General features: G+C 55.7%; 1 protein-coding gene across 2 annotated transcripts in view; it reads right to left on the bottom strand.

The window, feature by feature from the left end:
* Positions 1-339: 339 nt before the first annotated feature.
* CRAMP1 (cramped chromatin regulator homolog 1) overlaps positions 340-21,650 on the bottom strand; it is a 45,285-nt gene continuing 23,974 nt past the window's right edge. For both annotated transcript variants that reach the window (XM_043915859.1, XM_043915858.1), the window contains exons 7-21: positions 17,306-17,391; positions 16,709-16,832; positions 15,628-15,709; positions 14,027-15,160; positions 12,754-12,931; positions 10,743-10,924; positions 10,587-10,661; positions 9,057-9,138; positions 8,051-8,155; positions 7,761-7,939; positions 7,179-7,241; positions 6,455-6,686; positions 5,577-5,741; positions 4,844-4,989; positions 340-4,070 (exon numbers count right to left, since the gene is read on the bottom strand). In XM_043915859.1, coding sequence (XP_043771794.1) covers positions 3,906-4,070; positions 4,844-4,989; positions 5,577-5,741; positions 6,455-6,686; positions 7,179-7,241; positions 7,761-7,939; positions 8,051-8,155; positions 9,057-9,138; positions 10,587-10,661; positions 10,743-10,924; positions 12,754-12,931; positions 14,027-15,160; positions 15,628-15,709; positions 16,709-16,832; positions 17,306-17,391 — 2,998 coding nt within the window. In that variant the 3' untranslated portion in view covers positions 340-3,905. The remainder of the gene's footprint in view (positions 4,071-4,843; positions 4,990-5,576; positions 5,742-6,454; positions 6,687-7,178; positions 7,242-7,760; positions 7,940-8,050; positions 8,156-9,056; positions 9,139-10,586; positions 10,662-10,742; positions 10,925-12,753; positions 12,932-14,026; positions 15,161-15,627; positions 15,710-16,708; positions 16,833-17,305; positions 17,392-21,650) is intronic.

Here is a 21,650-nt window from a genome sequence, read left to right as displayed (position 1 = left end):
CCAGCGTCGAGGGGCGATGAGCACGGTCCAGACTATCCCGAGAAGACTGGTTTTCGCGAGCCAGTCAATGGCACGTGGATACGTGGCTAAAGGAAACGAAACAGCAGTTCCTCTGTCCTGCACGTCGTGGGGGCAAGAACACTAAGAAACGGGAAGTAAGGGATAAAGGGTGCAGCTCTGATTCCTGGTTGGAAAAAACAAAAATAAAACACATTCATTGGTGTTGTTTCTAAATTACACTGTAGACAGTCCATCGATTCCTGTGAAATCGCACCGGATGATGGCCACTTGGGCTGTTTGCAGAGTGCACAGTTAAAAAGAAAAAAGCAGAAACAGTAATTATTAGACCAAGTATTAGTATTGTATTTATGCACAATAATAAAAACAGATTTACAAGTTCAACTGGAAATTTAAACATAAGAAGTTTAACAGCTTTTATTATATTAAATAACCAAACACCTTTTATTCCCCAAATTGGTAAAGAATAAATAATATAATTTACAATATGGTACAAAAAATAATCAGGAAGGACAGGCATTCTGCTTTATACATACACTGTATATTTATAATCTATAAAACAAATTCACATCTCAAACAAGCCGAAAACTTCAGATGATATGGCTTAACGATTATTAGAAGAAACAGCAATAATCTCTGCTTCCCAGAAGCCCGGGAGCAGGCTATCCTGCTACGGAACAGCAGGGCGGGCTGCTGCAGAGCTTCCAGGACTTGCTCCCCTCACACGACATACAAGGTACTGCAGGGTTAGGAGTTTGTCTGACAGCCAGGAAAGATTTGCTCTGGGTTTTTCTTTTTTAAGACAAAAGTGCCATATTTCCTCCTAAATGCATCTGGGATAGTTTTCAACGTGAAAAAGAAAAAGCAACTGCCAGTTTCCTTCTCCCATTTGTTTCAAGTGTTTTTTATTCCATGGCCTTTCTTTGCACATGTTTGGATTCAGTGGTGTGATTGCGTTAAAAATGCTATTAAACTGAAGAGACACCACCAGTAATGAGGCTGTGGTACAGAATGGAGAACAGGACTGATGCGGGAAAGCGAGTAGATCAGCCCATGAAAGGGTTCCAAATATCCCTCCACCCTGAGCAAGTACTCTACACCCAGGAGACAGAGGGGACCATCAGCTGGCCTCTTTACCTTCTGAAGAATGGACTGCTCATCACTGAGTATTCACAATGAAGAATCAAGACAAAAACAACTGCCTAGAGACGGGGGCTGTTCAGTCTCACTCTTTAGGGGAGATGAGCCAGCAGAAAGATCCCTGATGACGTCAGTGATGACAGAAAGGCTTTTCTGAGACTGACCTGGCCTTAATCACAACATACTTCAACATACAAAGGAGGCCATAAGTGCGGAAAGAGACGATCACACCTTCCACTGCAAAGGCAGAGGGAGATGCTGGAAGTGGGAGGCTTCTCCATTTGGGTCTTTTGAAAAATCCCAGCCTTGAATGTAACAGTTGCTTATTTGCGTACATATATAATTATTCAGGCTGGGAGAAAATGCATCCAACATCTTAATGCTACATATGACACCACTTTCCCTTATTATGGCAAGCAAACACACCTGTCTGGTTTCTAGAGAAGCAGCATTCTCTGTAATCATGTCAGCTTCACAGGTGAGAAGAGTCAATCCTCGCCTCGGCAACCCACCTCCCCACTGCAGACATTGGCCGGTCGGCTACTCCCACATGGAGTCTATGTGCGAGACGCAGACAGGAGGTGCTGCTGAGACAAAGGCTGATCCAAATCTCCAGGGCTTTCCTCATGCTAGACATCACCAGGTGACAGGTACCCACCTCCCCACCAGACCGCCTCGGGGCGCCCCCTGATGGATGAACAGTCTGGGGTCTCTATGGTCCCCAGTGCGGTGCGTGCTGCCACTGGGCACTGCCCCCAGCATGGGTGCAGTAACGTGACTTGGCATCGCTGGTCCCAGACAGTGGGGAAAGGAGAAAGCTGGTAGTAGCCTAACCTCGGCCCAGCCCACTGTAGATCTAGCAGAGTCGGATGCCCAGAGACAGATCTACTGATCTTGTTTGGCTCGATAAGGTGCTAACTTCAGGAAGCTGATACACTGATCACAACACACAAGCTAATTTAGACTGTGGACTCAAATACTGCTGTCTCCCCTCACAAAGCGGTGCTACGCCCCTTTCTTTCAGACCTCCAGGGGCTTGGAACGCTCTTCTCAAGGGCCCAGAGTAACTGCCCACACAGGCTTTTCCTCTGATGTCTGTGCCCAGATCCAGAGCTGAAAAAGGGAGACCCCTGACAGGCCGGAGCTCTGGGAAAGCTCGAGGCAGGAGGGAGCTGGGGAGGCGGTGGGGCTGAGTGGCCCCTCCGCAGGCACATGCCGAGGACCCTCTGCTCTGCCTTGCATACTGGCTCAACTCTCAAGGGCAGGGGAGGAGCCAGAGGAGAGGCCAGGCTGGCTGGGAAGACTGCCGGTCCACTGCGAGCTGGGGGGAGGTGAGGGGACAGACACAAACAGGGTGGGCTGGGCCGGATTCAAGAAGCCACACTGACTGCAGCTGCCAGGTGGAGGGTGGGCAGCGGATGGGTTGGGAGCCCAGCATCACAGCACTGGCGCCCGCCCACAAGGGGTGTGCCTGGAGGGTGGTCTGCGCCTTGGGCCCACCAAGGCCGAGGAGACAGAGGAGCCCCGTTAAGCTCCACTGGGGAAAGCTTGGACACCGGACTCCCTGCTGGTCACCCGAGACGGCGCAAGGAGCACACCAGAGGGAGGTGGATTCGGCGCACTCTGACTGTGCCCGATGTCTGATCCCTGCCTGGATTCCCGGAAGGGACAGAAAGAAGGAAGAGAAGCAGGAGACCATGAGGCAAAGTGCAAGCAAAGGACTGTATACGTGCACTTGGGCATACTCTGCACTGACGTCAACAAGAGGAAGAAAGAACTTCCCCTGCAAAGGGCATCTGTCCAAGACGCCAGGGAGGAAGGTGTCAAAGATAGTCAAGGTCATCAGGAAGGTCTAATCTGTAGTCAAACGAGTGCTCAGGGATCCCCTGGTGAGAGAAACATCTCAGGTCACTGAGAAGAAACCTGCAGATGGATGCGGGGAAGAAACCAACTGAACAGGGACCTGTTCTTCCAATGTCTCCACCGTCTAATTCTTAAAATACAAGAACATTTTCTGACCAGCTCAGCAGGAAGTCCACACAGCCCACAGAAGACATGATTCTCTTCCCCGTCCTGTTGAGTCAGTCAGGACAAAAGCCCAGGTGAGGGAAGCACTAGGTGGAACCAGGATTTCTAGAGAGACGGCACTCAGCATGCTGCCCGGGACCCCCTGCTGCCCTGTGAGCGGGGTGTCCCCTGCAGTGTCTGCTGTCACGGTGCAGACACCACCAGGCAGAGCCAGGCCACAGCCCGCTGTCCGGCTGCAGAGACAACCACCGGAGCACAGAAAGGATTTGGCAGAGAGAAGGCAGCAGTGGCCTGGGGCCTCCCTGCAGAAGGCAGGAGGTCACAGCTCCCCAGGCCACAACAATGAAAGCCAGGCCCAACGCTCCGTCCTCTTGAAAAGAAACCCCTAAACGTCCAACACAACCACCAAGGTGGAAGTATGGGCACCGTACAGACCCTGACCCACGCCCCTGCCACAGGTGGCTTGACCCCACCGCCACAGCTGATGCTGGCCCTGCCAGACTCCACACGTCCTGGCCCCGCTCCTTGGCCGGCAGGACGGGGCTGTGTGCACATCATGCGTCCTGGGTGCTGAGATGCCTCTGCTCAGACTGTCTCCAGGGAGTCCCAACTTGACCTGCGTTTCCTCCCGTCTGAAGACAGTTCCCCCGGACACTTGAGGACCACCAACGCGGTCCACCGCCCTCGCAGCCCCCAGCTGCCTCCACCACGAGGCACCGTCACTGGGACAGGTCAGTGACTGGGGGGCCGCCTCCCCCGCCGTCAAACAGAGCCTCCCGGCGGCTGGGCTCGGCAATGGACAGCTCCTGGGCCAGGTCGTTGAACCGAGAGATGTAGTCAACGCTGTTCTCGTTCATCATGCACACCAGCTGCGAATCCACAACCTGCAGGCGGGGACAGGGAGGTCTGTCAGCAGGTGGCTGGACACCACGGCCGGACTGCAGTGCGCGTCCCTCCACAGTGAGAGTTAAGAGTCCCCCCAGGAGCCACCTCACACGGCCCCGAGCTCCAGGCACAACCTCAGCGTCGTCACTGTGAACCTCGCTCTGTGAACAAGTGACACTGCCCGGCAGTCGGGTCAGAGTGGCAGGTCTCCCACCCACACGAGACTTCTGGGAGGATGGTCAGTGGCCAGAGGGGCAGAGAAGGGGCAGTAGCTCGGTTCTACTCCAAGGCTGCCTGGAGGAGGTACAAGTGGACGGGGGAGTTTGCACGGGTGTGCGTGACACAGGCGTTCTGAGGAAGGGTGTGCGGGCAAGTGCGGGAGCCAGCCGTGTAAAGACCTGAGGGAAGCATGCCTGTAAGAAGAGACAGCAGGTGCAGAGGCCCTGTGGGAGCAGCCAGCTGTTCAAGAAACAGAAAAGATGGTGGAAGAGATGAGTGAGGCAGAGAGTGGAGGGGAAGACCTGAGTGTACAGCGGGGCCTCTGGCGTCAGGACAGGGTCCTTTGGGCAGAGCCGGTCCTGGCTGGACCAGACAGTCGGCCACGCGAGGATGGGGACTCTGACCAGTCCGCTCAGGGCTTGCAGCAGTGCCCGGCCCCCGAGAGGCCCCACTTGGCACTCTGTACTGGTTTCTTCCTGCAGATGGGCTGCAGGAGCCTGGCAAGTCTGGGGTGGGGGCCAGTGTCAGACTCGGGGTGAGGCCAGGCACTCACCTCAGCAACGTCAGCCAGGGACCGGGACACAAAGGAGTCTCGTGAGTTCCCGTCCAGCAGGCTGGGGCCCAGCAGGGAGGTGCCGCTGCTGGTCCCGACAGGGGTGGGCAGCATCTTCCTGCTCTTCTCCGGGGAAATGAAGCTCGCTGCACGAAGGAGGGAGAAGAGGCCTGAGCCGCTGGGCCTGGACCCACCAGGCATCTCGCCGCTCACACGTGCACGGCACTCTGGATGGAGGTGTCAGGCTGCACCTGCTCTGCCTCCCGTGGTGAGCCCTGGAGGGTCCGCCGCAGCCCAGGGATGTGTCACCGTGTCCCATGGTGTGGTCACCACCCCACCTCCATGGGAGCTTGTTTTCAAGTCTCACGACTTCTCTCTGATGTGGGCCCTGAACTGCTCCCTATGACTCTCTGAGCAGGAAACTCGCGGAGAGGACTGGCTCCCCAGTGCCACCCAAACCAGAGCCCCATCTGTTCTGGGCTGCCGGGTGTCGTGCCCTCCCTGGTGCTGACCCGGCTTGCCAGGGTCCAGCCTGCGCCGCGCCGAGCCGGGTGTACACCCTGGCCACTCTCTGCAAGTGCAAAGTGCGCGGGTCCCAGACCTGCCACAGGAGCACCTCGGCAGGAGACGGAAGCCGGCAGGTCTTCTCCTGACACCTCCTTCCCGACTCGCGAGCTCCCACTGCCGGGGTGTCCCGATGCCAGCTCTGTGCAGCCGGCGCCCTCAGACTCACCGAACAAGCTGCTGAGGGACGAGTCCGTGGGGTCGCTAGGGCACCACTGGGGGTCGTGGGTGGGAGAGGCGATCCAGTCTGGCTGGGGGCTGCTGGATGGGGAGGGCAGGCTCTTGGAACTGTCGCTGCCATTCAGTTTTGCTGGAGAGAGGGGGACTCCTTCACCTGTCAACCAAAGTTTGGGGTCAGACACCATGTGGGGTGAATGGCTGAGGCGGCACGGCATGTGCAGCTGAGCTGGGAGGCCCAGGACCCCGCTAGGGCCCCCCAACAGCAGGGACATGCACCCATCATCAGACACTGACACTGGCCATGACAGAGGCGGGCCCCGTGCTGAGGGTGGCACCTGAACCCTCCTGCTATTGCCGACAACAGTTCTGCAAGATGCCTGCTGTCCCCAACGCCCCAGGGAGGGGAACACGCTCAAAGGGGCCAGTTCACTAGCCCCTGGTGACGTCCTGCCAGCCGCTAACTCAGCTCTGAATCCATGGCTGGACTTGACCAGTGTGCCAACCGCACTGCCTTCTGTGGCGCCATCTCCAGGAGCTGGGGAACCAAAGCCCAACCCCTCCTGGAACCTGCCAGCCAGCAGGCATCACCCCAGTTCAGAGCCAGAGAGGAGACGGCCTGCCTGACCCCCAGGCCAGGGACGCCACGTCAGTCCCTCTGTATCCCAAAGCCCGGGCAGTCACTCCAGACCACCATGGCTCAGGCCCCGCCCCCACCAAGGCTGGTGGTGCCTCACAGACACAGAGGCTCAACGACCAGAAGGAGAGCTGAGCTGGACAACAAGGTGCCCAGAAGCGGCAGTCAGGCAGGCGGTCAGTTCCCCGAGGGAACCATGCCTGGGAGGCCGGCAGTGGCACCTGTGGGCTTACCGTACTGGCCGGAGCTGATGGCGATCTCAATGATGGAGTCACTGATGTGTGTGGCGGGCTCTCCCTGCGAGAGCACGTCCTCAGGTGGGCCGGGCAGGGAGATGTCCAGCAGGGCAGAGACGTTAGGCGGGGAGAGCCGCGTGCTGGAGGGGTCCGAGGAGGGCAGCGGTGTGGAGAGCCCATTGTGGACAGGGGCCTTGGACAGCTCGGACAAGGAGAGAACGGGTGGGTTCTGTGGAGACAGGTACTGTTGAGACATGACGGAGCAGGCAGCCGTATTGAGGCGCGAAAACCAACCAGGCCCCGCAGAGCAGCAACTGAGGACGGGGACAGCAAGAGGCAGAGACCCCAGCCGCTTCACACCCTCCCCCACGAAACACCCCTGGGGAGTCACCACCCCCGGGAACCCTGGGGGACCGCAGAGTCGAGAGGTCGGGCAAAGGTGGCCTGGATCTGCTTCCACCCCCAGCTGACGAACTCTTCTCCATGGCCCAGAAAACTTAAGTCCCTGCAGGATTGTGTCTCAATCAGCCAGCTTGCAGAGGGAAGTTGGCAGCCTGAGAAGGGAGCCATGTGTGCATGATCGAGGCAGGTACAGGGAGGCATGGCCACCGGGCATCACGGGGAGGAAGTCCGGGCCCACGATCAGGACCACAAGGTAGGACTTGGCGCTCCCCGGGGTGTGGGGCAGCTACTTTGCTCAGCAGTCAGCAGTACACTCTACCTGGAAACCGTCGGCCATTGGCTCCTGCCTCGAGGGGACGCTGATGAATGGGTCACTTGTGGCCTACAGCAACACAAGGAACACGCCGGTGAGTGCCGGCCAGCCAGTACCAGGCTCCCAGGGGAACCGCTCCAGCCCACAGCTCCTCACAGGCAGAAACCACTCCCTGGGGGGTAAGAAAGCCCGCTGCTCTCAGAAAGTGCCCCCCTGCACCTCCCCAAACTGAAGACCATTTGTCAGTCCACAGCCAACTCGCCACAGCAAGAGGTCGAGCTTGTGGTACCCAGGCAGGTCTGGCTCTGCGGTCCTAAGGGGCCGCCTGCAGAGCAGGGGGCCGAGGCAGCGCTCGAGTGGCCGGGAGTCCTGGGCTTGTTACCTGTTCTGCCTCTGTCCACGGCTCACCCACTGCGCCACATGGCCTCACTCAGGCCCCGGCCTTCCTGTTCAGTGACCTCCTGCCTCCAGAGCAGAGCTGGAGTCCCACACCACCTCACCCTGTGACTGTGACTCTCAGGGACTGGACCCTGACATGCCACCCCCGGAGCTGGTGGCAGCTGGGAGAAGCCCCCTACACACACTCACCCCTACAGCGGGGAGGGGGTCTTCATTCTGGTGGTGGCCGGTGGAGTCCGGCCCCGTGACAGCTGCCGTCACCTCATCTGAAGACAGCGGGGCGATGCCAGACAAGCCATCCGTGTCCAGGACTGGCAGGGGGCTCCCAGGGATGATGCCAGCACTTTTGGCTGCTAGGTCGATAGCACCTGGAAAAGGAGCAACGTGCAAGCCTCTGCTCTCGTGACACCCAATGCCCACATGGAGGGGACCCCCACATGTAGGCCTCGTGTGCATGTCAGGCAGAGTCGCAGACTTACTGGCCAGGGGGCCTGTGGCCTGTGGGGGTAGGACCTTGGGCACGATTGGCCGGGACACAGCTGCTTTGGCCAGGGAGGACTGGACGGGCCGGAAGGAGCCTCTCCCTGTGAGGATGATAGCAGAAGCAGACAGGTCAGCCGCATAAGCCAACAGCTGCTGGGCACGCAGCGGGGCTGCACACACTCCCTTCCAAGCAGTCTCCTCCACGGCCACGGCTCCGACCAGAGCTGAGCCGAGCTGGAAACCACTGAACGTCAACACTTGCCAACTTGGGGAAGTCAGCAGTCACAGAGGGCCCCAGTGGGCAGAGAGCACTGCTGCCTAAGACAGCGGCACCACTGCGCCTCCTGGGGGCTGCTGAATGGCTGTGGTCATGGCTGTCGTCCCCAGGAATAGCCCTTTAAGGGTCCTTGAGCTAAGTCACAGGTTCCTCTGAGGTGGTCAGAGCCTCAGATCTAGGGCCAAAATTCTGTCTTTTCCACCTGGCTCATTCCTGGCAGGCATTCTGCCATTGAAAAGTAGGTGTGAGAAAAAGCCATTGACTGCTGTCTGGATCTTGGGAAATGAAGACCAATAGGATAAAGCATGGAATACATGCTTCACTGAAGGAATCTCACTGCAAAAGGTTCACTTCAGAGAGCAGGGGCCCCTCTGAGCTTGGGGGAGCACAGAGCGTGACTCACGTACCCCACTAAACTCCTGCAGACATCATGGACAGGGTGGACAAGAGACCCTTCTCTAAAGTGAACTGAGCACAGCACCCCGTCCAGGGCCACGTGAGCCCACCTGGGGAGGAAAGTGCCTGCAAACCACTGGTCAGCAGCCCACACCTGCCTGCCCACACCACCGCCTGGGCCCACTGCAGCTGCACCCCCTGCGTGCGTTGACAGAATGGACCCAGGAAAGCCTGGAAGGTAACTTAGAGAGCCACGGGGACAGACGCCTGTGTTCTCCAAGTCGGGGCCGCGAGGAAAGGAAAGCTTCCCGAGGAGCCGCGGTGCCCACCGGTCACAGAGGAATTCGACAGGATGGAGAAGGAGCAGACGTTGTGGGACTGGTTTTCAGATGGCCTCGGAAGCAGCGTCCTCTGTGGAGAGAAACCAGGAAGGGTGGCCCTCATCAGCTGCGAGCAGCAGGCTCATGCCGACGCTGCTGGCTGTCAACATCAAACGCTGAGCGCCAGCCAGCAAGGCCGGAGGCGCGGCAGCCCTGGGGGCGCAGGGCGCCTCCCTGGGCTCTGCCAGGCGCCTTGAGCCGGTGCGCTGGCTGTCCACGAGGTGAGAGGCCCAGGATCCCTGGCCAGCCCTGCGCCTCTTTGAGAGGGCCAGGCAGGAGGACCTGCAGGCTCTGGCCGTGTGGTCTGTTACGGCTACTCATGTCCACCCCGCTGCTGTGAGAGCAACTGTGCACAGCAGGGAAATGAGGGACCGGGGCCGTGTGCCAGCGCAACTCTTACAAAAACCGTTAAGTGAAGGAACCACAAATGAAGTGTGATTCCATTTATGTGAAATGCCCAGAACAGGCAGCTCCCAAGAGACAGGAAGTGGCTCCAGGGTTGGGAGGGGGCGGTGCAGGTAAGGGGTTCTGTTTGGGGCATGAGAAGGTTCTCAGATGACGCAGCAGGAGGGCTGCATAACCCCATGAACATGCTAAAAACCCTGAACTGTACGCTTTAAACGGGCAGCCTTCGTAAGTATCAATAAACTTGTTGACAAACAACACAAAGTAGCCATGGGTAGGCAGCAAGGGCATCCTGGCTGCGACACTGGACTGCAGCGCGTCCTCCAAGCCAGGAAGTGTCTATGTATTTAACCAAAAACACTAAAAATTAAATGCCCCAATGTTATATCAGGCTGCACAAAAAACATGGGGCACTTGGAATACATCTTCCTTTCTGAGGTCTGTGATGCAATGCCTCATTCCTAAATAAATTAATTCCAAAAGAGGAATAGATTTCTGCATCTAGTAAAAGGAGAACTATGCATTAATTCACAAACATTCATCAATTTCCAAGCCTACAGTTCTTTCAGCGCCACCTCCTTCATCTTGTCACCTCCACGTAAGAACGCCCCCTTTCTCCTGGGCCTTTCACACCCAGCTCTCCCCTGTGGGTCTGCAGGCTGCGTCCAACGGTGCTCCCAGCCTCATGATGACGAGCCTAGGGGAGATCTGGCCTCTGGCCGACCCATAAACCTTGCCAACTGCTTCCACTGACGTGTTTATAAATAGATGTTCTGAGAGCCTCAAATATAGTCCAATCTCAGACATTCTTGGAACCCAAATCCCTAGACCTTTCTTTCTTTTCCTTTAAGCAGTTTTCATGCTGTGCTGAGACTGCCTTTATTTTCAGGTACAGTTATGATCGCTGTGACTACTCTATCTATCCTAATTACTAACAAGGAGAAGGAAAGGATAAGGACTTCCTCACTTCACATGGAAACCTGAGACACAGGAGAACACTAGCGTGTCTTGAGCAACCTGGCCGGCGGGACGGGCCAGCCCTCAAGGAGGCACGCAGGTGGGCGGGGTGCTGACCTGGACCACCAGCGGCTTCCGCAGGTGCCGGTTTCGCAGCTTCCTGGGCTTTGGCAGGAAAAAGTCCGACTGCATCTGTGGGGAGACAGTGCTGGGCTCAATGCGCCCTGTCCGTGGCCAGGTGGCCTGGCAGCCAGGGGGCAGGGCCCCACTTACACTGATGGAGCTCAGGTGCTGCCGGAACGTCAGCTCTGTCTCCTTGTTGGGAAAGAAAAGCTTCCCATGCCGGCTGTTGGGCGGCAACGTCGTTGGGACGGCAAAAAGGCCACCATCTGAGTCGCTGCTGCCCGTGCTGGCGGGACTGGCCACCAAGAGGGGCCTCGGAGGGTTTCTCAGACCTAGAGACGGAGAAGGGAGATGACAGCAGTACTCCCCGAGCAACACCACCAGTGCAGAAGGGCGTCCACCGGGAAGAAAATCAGAAACGAATTCTTGACAACCCTATCTGCTGTCCACGGAAGAAATCTCCTGTATATCCATCCTGTAAGAAGCTGCTTTTCTCCTTCTCTCCCTGAAATTCTGGTCCTCACCAAGTAATTACATCAGAGTTTTCCTTGACCTCTGCTGACCTCAGTGGAAGGGCAGATGCACCTTCCAAGTCATCCAGTCTAGACCAGAGGTCAGAAAATGCTCTCTGGACACGGCCAGACAAGAAGTCAGCCTTGAGTACACGGTCTCTGCTGAACTCAGCACAAGAGCAGCCACAGACAACCTGTGAGCCAGTGGCCATGTAAATAAAACAAAACTTCATTTACAACTTGATTTAAATAAAGTTTACAATAAAACTTTATTTACAACCAGCAAGCTGTGGACCATGGTCCGCTGATCCTCTTGGTCTTAGTCTGAGTATACAGAAAAAAGACCCAAAGATAAAAGGATGAAACATTTATGAACTACCATTTGGGGACTCCGGGCTTCCCACATGGCACGGCAGTAAAGAATCTGCCTGCCCATGCAGGAGACTCAAGAGATGCAGTTTCGATTTCTGGGTCAGAAGATCCCCCGGCGGAGGAAATGGTCAACCACTCCAGTATTCTTGCCTAGAGAATGCCATAGACAGAGGAGCCTGGCGGGCTACAGTCCATGGGGTCCCCAAAGTCGGCCATGACTGAGCAACTGAACAACATTTGGGGACTCTGCTCACTGTTTTCATCACAGCCGCTACTGCAGCTTATTTCATGGAAGAGACGGGTCCCCTTTCTTTGTTCTTTATTTGCAAATCTGTGAGGCTGAATCGACACACACTGAGTCCAGAGACCGTATCTTCCCAATGCCTATCAGGATTCTAGAACTGCAGGTGCCTAAGCCAGAAGCATCCTCAATCAAGGGAAAATGTGGGTATTTAAGAGTTCACAGAATTACAAAACTGAAGCCCAGAGAGAAGGTGGAGAAGATCACACAGCCTACCTGCTGGCACCACCCTGGTTCACCTCTGATGAACGTGCCTCTGCCCTGAGGACAATGGGCTCAGAGCCTGTGGCTGCCCCACAGGGGGCCACCGCCAGGAGAAGGACCACCACCAGGAGGGAAACAGAGAACACGACAGCAGGAGAAGGGGACCTGACACTCCACCAGCTTCGTTCTTTACAATTCATGCAGAACAAACAATTCCAGCCACGACAATGTATTTTTTCTAATAAAAATAGTAAGTAAATCGACGCCTTAGGGAAACGGGTTTTGTCTGTCCTGGGATTTTATGTGCCACATAACCGAATAAGAGACCCTGAACTTAAATACTTCACAGACACAACTGTGGACCAGCAGGTAAGCCCGTCTTGCTTTCCAAGATTTGTGTTCAGCTGTTGGGGAATCCCTTAACTGAAGGCCTCATTATTCTTTCAGAGGAAAAGAAAAGCAGCCTTTGTAAGACTCAGAAAGAACCAGCCCTCCTCAGGCTCTAAGCCACCAGTTCAGCAGGACACAGAGGCTGCAGGTGACCTCAGAAGGCAGGTCCCCCAAGGTGAACAAACTGGTCAGGGTCCCCCACATCTCCTGCCAGCTCCCACACCCAGTGCCCCAGGGCTTTTGTGCTGGGCCCTGCTCTCCCCCTCTCCATGAGGCGGTGGTGAGTTCTGTACCCGCACGCCATCCACCAGCCTGTGGCCAACACAGTGGAGCCCCCAGGTCCCTGCAGGCCCAGCACCGCATGTGGCCAGTCGAGCCTCACCTGAGGAGCAAGGTACGGAGCTGGGCGAGAAGGCCTTGCTGTGGCGGAGGGCAGCCTGGTTTCGGGGGCAGCGCGGGCTGCGGGAGCTCACGGTCACCACCTTTCCTGGCGGTGTTGTTGATTGCTCCTCCTGGGCGGGCCTCACAGAGGCTGTGGAGCCAGTGTTCGTCTCTGGAGCCTGGGACAGAAACGGGCCGGGACATGGACCAACTTGGCACATGGACGATGCTTCTGGACCAAGTGCCCGGGGCAGAGGCACAGAAACACATGAGTGTGGAGGGACAGCAGAGGGCCAGAGGTCACACGCCATGACACACACTCAGCGCCCCAGGCCCCCAGGCAAAGAGCCACTGTCCTCTGGGAGCCCTCTGCCTTCACTGCCATGGTGGCACAGACAGGCTGTCCCCTGCAGTGACAGGAGGGGACGCCGAGTGGCAAGCCACAGGGATTCACCTTCTTAAAGCCTCTTCTGTGAGTCAGAGAAAGGAAACACAAGAGTAATTTCTAATGCTAAACACAAGTACGGCCAAAGAGCCCTCTGCTGAGTCAAAACCCCCACCTCAGGGGTTTCGTGGGCCTGCCCGAGGCCACAACCTCCACAGGCGCGGCTGCCATCGAGTGCCCGGGCCCCCACCACACGGGCACCCCTTCCGCTCACCACGCCCTGTGACTTCACCGCCCCGGCCCCCAGCACCACTGCTCTCCTGCCAGGAGAGCTGACTCTTCTGGCCCACGTGGGGCTCTGCTCGCTGGCCTTGGCAAGGCCCACCCAACAGGGCGCCCTTTCCCAGGGCCATCACAGCCACTGCTCCCCAAGCGGGAGCCTGGCGAGGAACCGCAGACCACTCCAACCAGCCACCTCCCAGGCAGCTGCCCACCAGGTCCCCGGGGCACACTGCACCCAGCCCAGCCCCCACCCAGCTCTGCTCCCTGCACCCTGGCTGTGCCCCAACCATGCCCCCAGGAAGGCCTTTCCCAAGCACACTGAAACCTGCGCTGTTCCCAGCTCCGGGCCACGCTGCCCCCGTGCCCCCGTCTGATGCTTGTCCCCGTGGTCCACATGTTCAGGCACAGTGGCCTCCCCGCAGCTGGGGAGCCCCGCGGGACAGGACGCGGGCCTGTACCACAGGGCACCAGGGCCCTGACTGCCTACCCTGTGCACCCCACCCTACTCCAGGGAACCAGAGGCCAGCCCTGGACCAGCTCCTCTGGGAGCCCCTGGGCCCCGACCAACTTCCCCGAGGCCAATCCCTGCTCTCTGGACCCCACTTACCAGTCGGGGGTTGACCTCAGTGGAGATGAGCTTCAGGAGGCAGCTGAGAAGGCGCTGCTTGTGGAAGGCGGCGGGCGGTGAGCTGGCGTGGGGTCCTGGGGCGTCTGGGCCCAGCACCGCCAGCCAGTCGTACTCCAGCTGCAGCTTGCTGGGCTTGCCCATCATGAGGTAGACTTCAGCCAGCGTGAGGCTCTCGGAGGTCTGCAGGTTCCAGCCCTCCTCGCGCAGTTGCTGGGCCAGCCGGCTGGCCGGGACGTCCTTTGGAGGCTTGGTGGCAGGCTGGCCCTGAGGTGGAGGATCCGAAGGGCTCACCTTCTCCTGAGGCTCCTCCGCAGGTGCGTCCGCCAAGTCTTTAGTGCAGACGTCTGGCTGGAGCCCAGGGCTGGGCTGAGGCTCCGGGCCAGGTGGGCCACGGACAGGGGATGGGGCCCTGGCCCGGCTGAGGTCAGCCCCCTCCGTGACACGGGCCTCTGGGGAGGGCCAGGCCGCGGGCCGTGGGTCCGCACGGCGGCCCTGCTCGGGAATGATGAGGTCCTGGCATGACTTCATGTAGCGGGGGAAGGGGTCCAGCAGGGACAGCTCATCCTCCAGATCTGGGAGCTGGCCGCAGGCACACACTGGCGCCCCGGGCTCTTGGGCGGGGCCGTCCCCGCCCTCTGCAGCGGCAGCTGCTGGGGTCTTCTCAAGCCGTCCCCCGGCATCCTGCAGCCCCGGGGGTAGCCTGTCGGGGGCGTCTGGGCTGCTGAAACTCGTGGCAGCCCCCTCCCCAGGGGCACTTTCTGGGGAACTCTCCCCGGAGCTCTGTGAGGCATCAGTGGAGGGAGGGGGCCGCCCCCCGGCCTTGGCCTCAGAAACGGCCCTGGGGCACTTCAGCTGGCCCCTGGCCGTGCCCTGCCCGCTCTGGATGCCCAGGATCTGGGCTGGGGGCAGCGCGTGGGTGTCCTTGGCGCTCTGCTTGCACCGGCCGCCCTCCTGCCAGTGCACCGTGCAGAAGGCCTTGGAGTGAACCACCCGGGCCACACCTGGCAGCGGTGTCAGGGTGCAATTCTCGCCCGGGAACAAGTGCAGCGCCACCTTCTCCTGCGACGGCTCCGAGAACGAGTCCTGCAGCTGCCGCTCCTCCAGCGTCTTCCGCTGAGTGCACCATCAAGGATCCACCTGTGGTAGCTCATGCCCCCAGGCCAGTGGGCCTCGGGGAGACAGGACAGGCACTTCTTTCTGTAGGGGCCCCACACCCATCACCGCCCTCTGTGCTGGGGACTGCGCAGGACATGAAGATGGAGAGCTAACCTCAGTCATTTCCCTTAACCTGCTGGCAGGGGTGCCTTGGCCATAGCCCGTGGGCCACACGGCAGCCATTCAGGCATAGAGGGCTGTTGTGCCACAAGTTCTCACACCATGAGGAAGCCACAAAGGGGGCTCAGACCTCAAGCCCAGAGGACGAACGGCTGTGGGTTTTAGTTGTGTTCCACACCAGCCCATGGCCCAACTGCTACACCCCAGGGCTCTGCTGCCAAGCCACGACTGAGAAGGAGATGCCTCCGAGTCCCAGGCAGCAGGTGCTATGGGGTCTGGGGGTTGTTTCACTAAGAAAAAGATACGATTCGCACTTCATGAAGTGCCCACTTCTGCTTCAGGAACTCAATGAGGCTGGAGACCTTCCGATGTAGCTCCACGATCATCCTGCAGAGAACGACAGAGACAGGGGCTGGGACGCGCGGGGCCTTCTGGGAGTCCTGGAGGCTGTGGCAACAAGATGCCGCCGGGCTCTCTAGGCCCGAGCCACAGTGTCCATGCAGAGCCCCTGGCCTCTTTTCTAACACCAACCCTTCAAACTGAGAAAACTGGAGGCCCATGTGAAATTGCAAGAAGTAAGAGAACCCAAGCGCCCTTTACAGGACGAGGCCTCAACCAGGACAGGGCCTGGCACAACGGTCCTTCTCCTACCAGCTCCTTCAGGGGTCAAAGAGTGGGTGCAGGCTTAATGAAGCCCAAGAAAATAAAAATACGCATGGGAGGAATGAAGTCCTGACCCAGGCTATGACACAGATGAGCCCTGAGACCAGATGCTCACTGAGGTCAAACAGAAAGGACCCACATACAGTTCTGCTGATGTGAAACATCCAGCACTGGTGAATCTACAAGGACCAGTGTAGGGAGGCTGGTGGGGCCTGGGGAAGTTGCAAGGGGATGGGGAATGAGTGTTAGGTGGGCATGGGGTTTCCTCTTAGGTGAAGAAAATTTCTGAAACTAGAGAGAGGTCACGTCTGTACAACACCGTCAAGGTGCCCAACGCCCTGAACTGGGCCCTTAAAAAAAGCTCACCGTTAATATACAAAATAACGAGAACTGGAGAATGACCCAACCCTGGGTGCCCAGTGCATAGCCAGACACACATCAGAGACACGGCAGGAGAAAAAAGGGAGCGGGTCTCAGGGAAAGAGGCGGGAAGACCCTGAAGCTGTTGGTCTGTGACCTTGCGATGCATTCACACCCACTCTAAGCCTGCAAAACCCCAGCCAGCGACGCAAACGCAGCCCTGGAGTCCGAGGACCTCACGCTGAGGCAGCCCTCATGCGACCCTCAGGTGGAGCCGGGGCACCGGGTGGCTGCTGCTCCCCCAGGGGCCCCTCTAGCCCTGTCCCTTGCAGCTCGCTCCGCTCCAAACATCGAGCACCTCACCTGAGCCGTGGGTTCTGGGCGAGGCTCTGCACGCGGGCCCAGGCGTGGTTGTTCCGTGGCTGGAGCTCCACAGGGACCCTCAGGGGCAGGCGCACTGGCTTCTGGTCCTCTTCGTCACTCAGGCCTGCGACAGAGGGGGCTTTAGCATCATCTGTGCGGGCACAGACGGACCTCGACGATGAGGTGAAGCTCTTGGTCAGACCGCTAAGGTGCCCAGAGAGGAGGAGGGGCAAGCAGCCCTGGGGAAAGTTGGAGGGGGTAGGGCGAGGAGCGGCTCTACATTTGCCACAGCCGCCGCACACCCGCTGTGCCAGGCCCTTGGCCCAGCCATGGGAGACTCGCCCTGACACCTACAATGTGCCATCTCAGGACAGCTGGGGCTTCAGAGCTGGATTAGATGCCTGAGTGGACACACCACTGTGCCTGGAGCTGCGGTCCAAGAGTGGATCACCCAGGCTCGGCCACCACGGGACACCATGGGATGTTTCCAGCTCAGGCTGGAAATCACTAAACGCAGCCGTCCAGTAAGCCTCCCCAACAGGAACGGGCCCTCAACGCCTGGCCTGGCCCACCCCAGCGGAGCTGCATCTGACGTACCATCGGGGTCACAGAGTTTCTTCAAGGCGCGGCACATGGGTGCTTTGATCCGCAGGTTCCTCCCTTTGTACCGGACTGTGGTGGCCCTGGGAGAGGGGTTGAAGGAGCGCTGAGGCCTCAGAGTAGAGTCACTCCCACCCTGTGAAGTGATGGAGGGCCCTGGCCGAGCACCCAGCCTGGCCTCCGGGGCTTGTGCTCGGCCCCGTGAGGGGGCCCCTGCAGAAGCTCCCAGGGCTGCGGGCAGGCGGACGTCACACGACAGATGACAAGGCTGGCCTGGACCTCCCTGAGCAGGCAGCTGGCCACAAAGGCGGCGCCCACCGCTCAGGACACACCTGCCCTCCTGCCTGGTGACGACGAGCACCTGCCACCTCCCACCCAACAGCCCGCTCCCTGGAGGCCCCCTCCCCTCCTCTGCCCCAGAGCAGATGGGCTCACCCACCTCTACGTAACCTCTCAACCCACCCCACCTCTACGAGTCAGGGACGTCACTCAGGCCTCTGCAAACCACACTGGGGGTCAAGTGGAGGCTGGGGCCCTAGAAGCCAGCAGGTGGGGGTGCTACATGCTTGTGCTCCCCGCACTGACCTGCAGCAGGTCCAGAATCAGTGGGGCCTGCCCAACATATGTCATAGCTGTGGGTGACTCTCTCTCTGAATACTGCTGTGGCAGCAATTTATACAATGTCCAAATTACAAAAAGAAATACTACTACTAATGAAAGAAAAATAAAAGCCACAAAAAATAGCTCCCTCTGAAAACACACTTGGTATGCTTCAGCAATACTCAATAAAGGTAGATTGTCTTCAAGACTGCAGCCAAACAAGGTGGGCCAGACAATTACGAAAGATTGGGGGTGATCAGGAAGGTCCCTGCAGCCTCTATGTTCTTGCTCCACTTGAAAACAGGAAATCACAAATGACGTGTCTTGGCTAGAACTTCCAAATAAAACCACCACAAGACTCCACGGAGCAAGCCCCTAAGAAAAGGCATTGGCCAGCCACCCAATGGTTGGTGAACAAACATAGGTTTATGTTTTACAAAAGGTTCAAGGCTGATATCATTGCTTTTATGACTGTTTTGATTTTTTACCTATTTCAAAAATTGAACTATGATATTGTGTTTCAGAAGAACAGATACTGAACACAGTTCCCTCTGCTGCACAGTAACTCCGTATTTCTTTCTTTTACATATGGTACTGTATATCTGCTAACCCCCAACTCTTAACTTCTCTCTCCACCCCCTCACCCTCTGGTACCCGTAAGTTTGTTTTCTACATCTACGAATCTATGTCTGTTTCGTAAATAAGTTCATTTGCATTATTTTTCAGATTCCACCAATGGACATGAGTTTGAGCAAACCCCGGGAGAGAGTGGAGGACAGGGAAACCTGGAATGCTGCAGACCATGGGGCTGAAATACTGGACACAACGGAGTGACTGAACAAGTGTCAGTACATGTTCCGCCTATATTCTCTGTGAGGAGCTTTGCAGTGCTGCGCCTTGTATTTGCGTTTTTAGCCACTGTGAGTCTGTTCTTGTCTATGGCATGAAGGCGTGCCCTAACCTTGCTGATCTACATGTGACTGGCTACCCAGCTGTCCCGATACCACTCGCTGAAGAGACAGTCTTCTCGCCACTGTGCACGCTTGCCTCCTTTCTGAAAGGTCAATGGACCAGAGGTGTGTAGGTTTACTTCTGGGCTCTCCATTCTCTCCCACTGATCCAAAGGTCTGTTTACATGAAGACCACACACCGTTTGGATTACTGTAGCTTTGTGGCATTGTCTGAAGCCTGGGAGGGTTATGCCTCTAGCTTTGCTCTTTTCCCTCAGGACTGCTTTGGCAGTTCTGGGTCTTTTTGGTTTCATACAAATTTTAGGATTACTTGTTCTCATTAGGTGAAAAACATCATGGGTAATCTTATAGGGATCACATTAAATCTACAGATTGCTTTGTGCAGTATGGCCATGTTAACTATATTAATTCCTCCACTCCAAAAGCATGGGATATCTATTTCCTTGAATCATCTTTGATTTCCTTTATCAGTGTTTTATAGTTTTCAACATAGAAATTTTTCACCTCCCTGGTCAGGTTTATTTCTAAAGTTTTAATTTTTTTTCATGCAATTTTAAGCATGATTTTACTCTTTCTACCCTTGACCTTAACCAAAGGCTGAGAAGTTATTTTTACTCTTTCTGGTATTTCAGCGTAAAGAAATGGTATGGATTTCTGTGTGTTAATCTTGTGTCCTATTATGTTACTAAATTCACTTTATAAGTTTGGGTGGCTTTTGCGTGGAGTCTTTAGGGTTTTCTATATAGAGTCATGTCATCTGCATATGATGACAACTTTACCTCTTCCCTTCCAGTCTGGATGCCTTTTCTTTCTTTTTCCTGTCTGACTGTTGTGGCTATGAGTTCCAATACTTTGTTAAATAGACGTGATGAGAGTGGGATCCTTGTCTTCTTCCAGAAGTTAAAAGGAAGGCTTTCAGCTTCTCGTCATTCAGCATTATGTTGGCTATAGGTCTGTCAAGATTGGTTTTTATTACGTTGAAATGTTTCCTCCATACCTACTTTGGTGAGAGTCAAATGCTTTTTCTGCATCTATTTGAGATGATTGCATGGTCTTTTCTTCTGCTGATGTGGTTAACCACACTGACTGACTCACAGGTGTTGAACCATCCTAGGGACTCTGGGACAAATCCAACTTGATTGTAGCATATGATCTTTTATATGTGTTGTTGGATTTGGTTTGCTAATATTGTGCTGAGAGATTTCCAGCTGAATTCATCAAAGATACTGGCCGGTCATCGTTTTTAGTATTGGCCTAGATTTTGTATCAGGGTGATGGTACACTCACAGACTGACTTTGGAAGTGTTTCCTCCCGTCAGCCCCCTGGAAGAGTATGAGAAGGATTAATATAAGTTCTTTGCATGCTTGGCAAAATTCTCCAGTGAAGCCGTCAGTCTGGGACTTCTGCTTGCAGGGAGCTTTTTTACACTTTTATTGGAGGTTTCTGCTGTACAGCAGGTGCATCAGTTATATTATCTACACACACAAACGCTGCTGCGGCTGTGTGGGCTCTTCCGACGTGTCCGACTCTGTGCCGCCCCATGGACTGCAGCCTGCCAGGCTCCTCTGTCCACGGCATTCTCCAGGCAAGAGTACTCAAGTGGGTTGCCATTCCCCCCTACTTCAGGTGATTTTCCCAACCCAGGGATCAAATCCAGGTGTCCTGCATTCCAGACAGATTCTTTATTGCTGAGCCACCAGGGAAGCCCATATATATATATACACACACACATGCCTTCTTTTTAAAATTTCCTTCCTATTTAAGTCACCACAGTTCATTGAATTCCCTGTGCCATACAGTAGGTTCTCACTAGTTATCTATTTTATACATATGAAGGGAGTTTTTTAATTACAGATTCTGTTTCACTTCCAGTGACTGGTCTACTCAAATTATGTTTCTTTTTGATTCAGTTTTGATGGGCTGTATATATCTAAAAACTTCTCTATTTCTACTAGGTTGTTCATTTTGTTGGTATGTAACTTTTCATATGCTTATTTAACTTATATGCAGGGTACATCATGAGAAACGCTGGGCTGGATGAATCACAAACTGGGATCAAGATTGCCAGGAGAAATATCAATAACCTCAGACATGCAGATGACACCACCCTTATGGCAGAAAGTGAAGAAGAACTAAAGAGCCTCTTGATGCAAGTGAAAGAGGAGAGTGAGAAAGTTGGCCTGAAGTTCAACATTCAGAAAACAAAGATCATGGCATCCGGTCCCATCACTTCATGGCAAATAGATGGAGAAACAGTGGAAACAGTGGCAGATTATTTTTTTGGGCTCCAAAATCACTGCAGATGGTGAGTGCAGCCATGAAATTAAAAGATGCTTGCACCTTGGAAGAAAAGTTATGACCAACCTAGACAGCATACTAAAAAACAGAGACATTACTTTGCTAACAAAGGTTCTTCTAGTCAAAGTTATGGTTTTTCCAGTAGTGATGCACAGATGTGAGAACTGGACTATAAAGAAAGCTGAGCGCTAAGAATAGACACTTTTGAACTGTGGTGTTGGCGAAGACTCTTCAGAGTCCCTTGGACTGCAAGGAGATCCAACCAGTCAATCCTAAAGGAAAGCAGTCCTGAATATTCATTGGAAGGACTGATGCTGAAGCTGAAACTCCAATACTTTGGCCACCTGCTGCGAATAACTGACTCATTTGAAAAGACCCTGATGCTGGGAAAGATTGAAGGCAGGAGGAAAAGGGGACGACAGAGGATGAGATTGTTGGATGGCATCGCCAACTCAATGGACATGAGTTTGAG

Source organism: Cervus elaphus, chromosome 10, assembly GCF_910594005.1.
Source record: "Cervus elaphus chromosome 10, mCerEla1.1, whole genome shotgun sequence".
Lineage (NCBI taxonomy): Eukaryota > Metazoa > Chordata > Mammalia > Artiodactyla > Cervidae > Cervus > Cervus elaphus.
Note: the sequence above shows the minus strand (reverse complement) of the source record. Positions and strands in the feature narration are given on the sequence as shown.